General features: G+C 50.8%; 1 protein-coding gene across 5 annotated transcripts in view; it reads right to left on the bottom strand.

Moving 5' to 3' along the window:
- Positions 1-496: 496 nt before the first annotated feature.
- The window catches only part of B3GAT1 (beta-1,3-glucuronyltransferase 1), a 39,824-nt gene continuing 34,727 nt past the window's right edge, over positions 497-5,593 (bottom strand). For all 5 annotated transcript variants that reach the window (XM_053997231.1, XM_053997234.1, XM_053997235.1 and 2 more), the window contains 2 exons: positions 4,363-4,480; positions 497-2,865 (listed from right to left, as the gene is read on the bottom strand). In XM_053997231.1, the coding sequence (XP_053853206.1) occupies positions 4,394-4,480 (87 nt within the window). In that variant the 3' untranslated portion in view covers positions 497-2,865; positions 4,363-4,393. The remainder of the gene's footprint in view (positions 2,866-4,362; positions 4,481-5,593) is intronic.

Below are 5,593 nucleotides of genomic sequence, written 5' to 3'. Positions count from 1 at the left end.
TGTGTTTTGTCTTCTATCAAATGTATCATTATGTTTCAGGCCAGGCAGGAATGCGAATTTCCAAGAAGGAGAAAAGAACAGGTGAGTCCTGCAGTCCCTTCTCCACCAGTGCTCACACTGTGAAGCACCTAAAGATGAAATTCCCCCTTGGAAAATGAGCAGGGACATCAGGTTTTGGCTGAGGTAGAAGCAAAGGGACTGCAAGTGGGAAAACTCATCCCTGCTTTCTCCTTAAAGCTGCTGTGGGATCTTGGGTCCTGGTTTCTTTTTTCTTTTTGTGCCACTAAACAGAGACTCGGGATTTAGGTAAACATGACATTGTTTTAACTCAGCAGCTCCAGGCACAGAGGAGCTGCAGCCTCCTTAGGGAGAGGGAGAGATCAAACCCAAGCTGTGAATCCTTCAGAACCTCCAAGGAGTCGCTGCTTTCTGTGCCAGTACCAGGACTGAGGCTCTGAGAGAAACACCAGACTGTGTCTGTAAGGGAGGTGCAGGGTATTCTGGCTCTTAGAAACCATCATTTTATTTAACAAATTTAAATACAGTTTGTTTAAAACTGAGAACAGACAGTGCAGCTGGAACACACTCCATCCTGGCCAGGTCTGGTCACATCTATCTCTGCTCCCCAGGGCCACAGCAGCTCTGGGACAGCTGGAAGGGCCCAAGCTCCTGTGGGCAGAGCAAATGTGCAGGGCTGTGTTCAGGACTCCATCCTTTGCATTTTTCTGGAAGTTATTTCCTTCCGAGGAGGGGAGGTTGGAACCCAGCAGGGACTGGAATTCCGATCAGTGAACCAAAACATGCAGCTCGGAGAGGACATCAGTTGGAAACTATTTCAGTGCTATGAAAACTTGGTAGTCCTTGAAAAATGTCTCTTTTCCACTGTAGGGTTTGCAGACTGAAGGGAACTTGGAAGGCCAGTACAATAACAGAATAAATCTACTTGAGTGCAGTTTTAATCCAAGGTAACAATACCTGTTCCCATAGAGCAGCCAGCAGCATCCAACACTTTCTTGCCAAGTGGTGCTTCAGCCATTGCATCTAAAAGGAACATTTTTGTAAAGGCTTCTGTGGCTGGGAACTAAAGAATGAGACTTTTCCCCAACGGTTCTGATATACACTGGGAGAAAATAACTTACAAAAAATATTTTCCTTTGAAATATCAGGAAATACACAATGTCATTAGTCCAAGGGGAGACTTCTGCACCGTGAGCCAACAATCAAACCCAGAGTGTTTTAATAGTTCTATGTGTTAGGGCTAAAAATAACCAAGTCTATTGCAGGATTACTTTTTTCCCTCAGTTCAAAGGTAAAATTGTGCTTCAAAATTTTTGAAGGAATTGGGACAGCGCTGGGGGGGTGGTGGTGACAAAGGTTTGACAACAGTTATGAAGGGGGAGGGAATTTAGGGGTTTTGGCTGGGGAGAAGGAGCCTGTTGTACCTCAGTTTTTATCTCAGCAAGTTTGGCAGTCTCAAAGAGAGTCACCCATGGTGGCAGCACCACCAGGTGGTGACAAAACAGAGCCCTGAGCCCAGGATCCCCTTCCCAAGGGTGCTGCTCTCTCCCTCACAGGGGACTGAGAGCTGCTCCAGGGTGGCTTTTCACACCAGCTCTGCAGTAGCAGAAAAAGGGGCTGGGGCTGGAGGATACACTCCAGTCAAATGGGAAATGCATTAAAATTGCCTCTTAGCATCCAATGCCTGCTTTGAAGCAGTTTTAATTTTTAAGAGTGGAAATTTACCTTTAAATAGGAGCACCCTTCAGAGAATCCCACACCTAATGCTCACAGGAACCAAATTAGGGCCAAACAGGATCAAGATCTGGATGAATATTATGGTGTATGGCCCCAACAATCTCATTAAACCCCACTTCCCATTATTTTAGCATTTTTAGAGATCCATATGGTGGAGACACGAGTCCAACCAGGATCAGTGGTGGTGGTCAGCAGCTCCCTGATCCTGTCCCTCCACCCCACTCTGAGGTCTTCTAAGATGGGGACAAACCTTTTAGCAGGGATGGGACAAGGGTTGATGGTTTTAAACTCAAAGGGGATAGATTAAAAGGACATTTTTTACAATGAGGGTGGTGTCACACTGGCACAGGTTGCCCAGAGAGGTTGGGGATGCCCCATCCCTGGGAATATTCAAGGCCAGGAGCAACCTGGTCCAGCTGAAGGTGTCCCTGCCCATGGCAGGGGTTGGACCAGAGGACCTTTAAAGTCCCTCCCACCCCCAACCCTTCCATGATTCCATGACCACAGAGGAACGTCAGGGTGCCCCCAGACTGTGAAACTGAGGAAGGAAAAGGAGAGGGAAATCAGAGAACAGTGATGCTTAAAGGGTTTGTTCTAACCCGCCTCGCTTTCCCCCGTCCCCCAAGCCCTTCCTGTCTTGTGCAGCGTAACAAACACTGACTAAAGGAGGTTTAAAATTAAGGGCTAAGGTGCCATCTCCTAGGCAGCTGTCCCCTCCACGGCCAGAGAGCTGCTCAAGGCTGTCTCACACATGGCCACAAAGTTCGTGTTTCTCAGCAAAACCAGTCCCCGGGGCCACTGCCGTGGCTCTCACCCTCACCCAGGTGCTGGCACGCAGCCCCTGCTCGGTGCAGCCACGTGCCAGACGAGCCTCGGCGCCGGGAGCTGCCAGTCCTGGCTTTCTGTGCTTTATTCTCCACCTCCGGAGCGTCTGCCTGTGCTCCGAGTCCAGGAGGAAGGGCAGGGGATCCGGGGATTGATGGATGCAGTGGTGCTTGGCTTTTCAGAAGGCTAAAACTCGTGGGAGTCAGCAGAGGTCCTGGCTCCCGCCTGGCTGGCTGGGTGGATGCTGTGGAGAGGAACCTTGCAGGCTGTGCATGAAGAAATCTTCTGCAAGAGACACAAGCAGCATGGGTATCACCCCTGTGCCTCACTGCACAGCCATCCCAGAGCCCTGTGCCTCACTGCACAGCCATCCCAGAGCCCTGTGCCTCACTGCACAGCCATCCCATAACCCTGTGCCTCACTGCAGAGCCATCCCAGAGCCCTGTGCCTCACTGCACAGCCATCCCAGAGCCCTGTCCCACTGCAGAGCCATCCCATAACCCTGTGCCTCACTGCAGAGCCATCCCATAACCCTGTGCCTCACTGCACAGCCATCCCATAACCCTGTCCCACTGCAGAGCCATCCCATAACCCTGTCCCACTGCAGAGCCATCCCATAACCCTGTGCCTCACTGCAGAGCCATCCCAGAGCCCTGTGCCCCACTGCAGAGCCATCCCATAACCCTGTGCCTCACTGCAGAGCCATCCCAAAGTCCTGTCCCACTGCAGAGCCATCCCAAAGTCCTGTCCCACTGCAGAGCCATCCCAAAGTCCTGTCCCACTGCAGATCCCAAAACTGTGCTGCCTGGGCAGGGGGAGCAGCACTGGGGCCAGCGCTGGGGAGCTGCAGCCCCTCTGCAAAGCCTCTCCCTGGCACAGAGAAGCTGCTGCAGGCTCTCCTCCTGCCCTGCCAAGGTCACAGAGCAGCAGGCAGGGCTCCATCCTGCTTCCCCCAGGGAATGGGACAGAAGGGAGCTCATTGCAGGTACAAATTCACCACTGCTGAGCAAATCCACCCCCTTCCTGCTCTTGCTTCTCAGGACTCAAGAGCAGCAACCTCCTCTCCCTCCAGGCCTGGTTCTACACTCCAGTGAAAGGGAGCTGTGCATTTATTTTTTTGCCCACAGTAATGAAGGGCAGCTCCACAGGATGCAGATACAAGTGAATAGCTCATCCTTCACCCCTGCAAACCAACTGCAGGAACACCCAGGGCATGAACAAACATCAATGTGTGTGTTCTCTCCTCCTTCCCACTGGAAAAAACACCCCATGCTCTCCTCAGGTGAACAAACACCTCAGGTGGGGTTTAATCCACACCTTCCAGACTCGTCACTGCCTCTCTGTGGCTTCAGAGTGGGGCTAAATTAAATATTTCCCTCAGTGAAAGCTTCTGCCTGACCAAAAAATCTTTTTGCTGGTACTGCTCTAGCTTTCCTCAGATGTTTGCAGGTGGGTGAATCCCCACCCTTCACCCCTGTGCTTTAGCTATATTAAAGTTAATAAGGCAACCTTGTTTACACAAGGATTTTTCTTAATGGTGCAACTTCTGCCTAAACTCCTACTCCCTGCATTTTTCTTCCCCTCAACCTCTCAGCACGTATTTTGTCTTAAAAATAGATTAACTTTAGAAAAGAGAGATTAGAGAATGGTCTTGAGAAGTTTAGTAGTAAGGGAAGGTCGGGGTTATGAAAAATGGAAATGAAAAAGCACATTTAAAAGAGCTTTTATCTTTCTCCTGCCCCTGTGTAGCTTCTCACTGCTGTTAGAAACACGTGCTCTTACCTGCTGTTGGTCTCTGCTCAGCCATGCACAGTCAGATTTCCACGTTGGGATCTGTGAATCCTTTCTTGCCCTCGTTCACCAGCACAGGCTTCTCTGTCCTTGTGTGCCAGACTAAAATCTGAAGAAGCCAGCAGGAGTCATTAGCTGCACCTCTCCAGTGCACTAAGAAATATTCCTGCTCATTAAATCAATAGTGCAATTTAACCAGCCACCCTGGAGCCTAATGGTGCATCCACTGCTGAGAGGGGCTTTGCATAAACCTTCATTTAGGCAGAGCTGCTGCTCTGCAAAATGCACAGTGCACAGAAATCACCGTTTTACAGTGTGCTGTCGTGGGACATTAACCTGCTCCTTCCATGTAGTTATCGAGCAGCTCCCTCCAAAGGCTCATCAGCCTTCCAATGGGGTAAGGCAGCTCCCTCCCAGCCTGGGATCACATCCCTGCCTCCCCACAGCTCCTCAGCTGCTCCTTGCTTATCACCTTACACCCTCGGCCTGCGGAGTCGCTGGGAGGGGAAATGCAAATTCCTGACATTTAGGTGATGTTGGGAGGGAAGAGGCATCATCAGCTCTTCCCATCACCACCCCTGCCTTTGGCTGGGGGAAATATAACCTGAATTCTTCATCCCATCCCTGAAAATCCATTACTGGGGAGCAGGCATCAGCCTGCCCCCTCACCTCGGCATCACTTCTCTTTTCACTTTTAAATCCTTTCTAAAAAGCTGCAGGAGTGTCACTGAGCAGGGAAGGACTCACTGCTGCTGCTGAGGCAGGAGCTCATTCCAGAATCCTCCCTTCCTCCCACGAGCTCCGGGCTGCACACACCCTCTCATAACCCAGCATTCCCCTCTGGATCCCCCCAAAAGCCGCCTCCCCAATCCCTTTGGAATGCCGGCCCCATACAGGCACCCCTATTCTGTACCAGCTATTAAAACCCCTCCCAAACTTGCTTAAAACAGAACTGCAGCTTCTCCTAAAGGCTTCCCTCTGTCTTGGCAGCAAAGTTGCACAGAGATCAACATCTGTGGAGGAGAACTGGCAAAATCTGAGGTGGCTGAGTATTTCAGGGGGGCTGTTATAGGAAATTGTTTCTGCTTGCTGTGCTCAGAGCGTTCTGGAAGCTGCTTAAAATACGCAATTACACTCATTGCTTTCCTCCTCGAACCGGGATTGCTGGGAGCAGCTTTATCCTCTCTGAACAGGTTTCCTGCTTCCCCTCACCTGTGCCTGG

The sequence above is a fragment of the Vidua macroura genome, chromosome 22 (assembly GCF_024509145.1).
Source record: "Vidua macroura isolate BioBank_ID:100142 chromosome 22, ASM2450914v1, whole genome shotgun sequence".
Lineage (NCBI taxonomy): Eukaryota > Metazoa > Chordata > Aves > Passeriformes > Viduidae > Vidua > Vidua macroura.
This window is presented reverse-complemented; position numbering and strand designations above follow the sequence as displayed.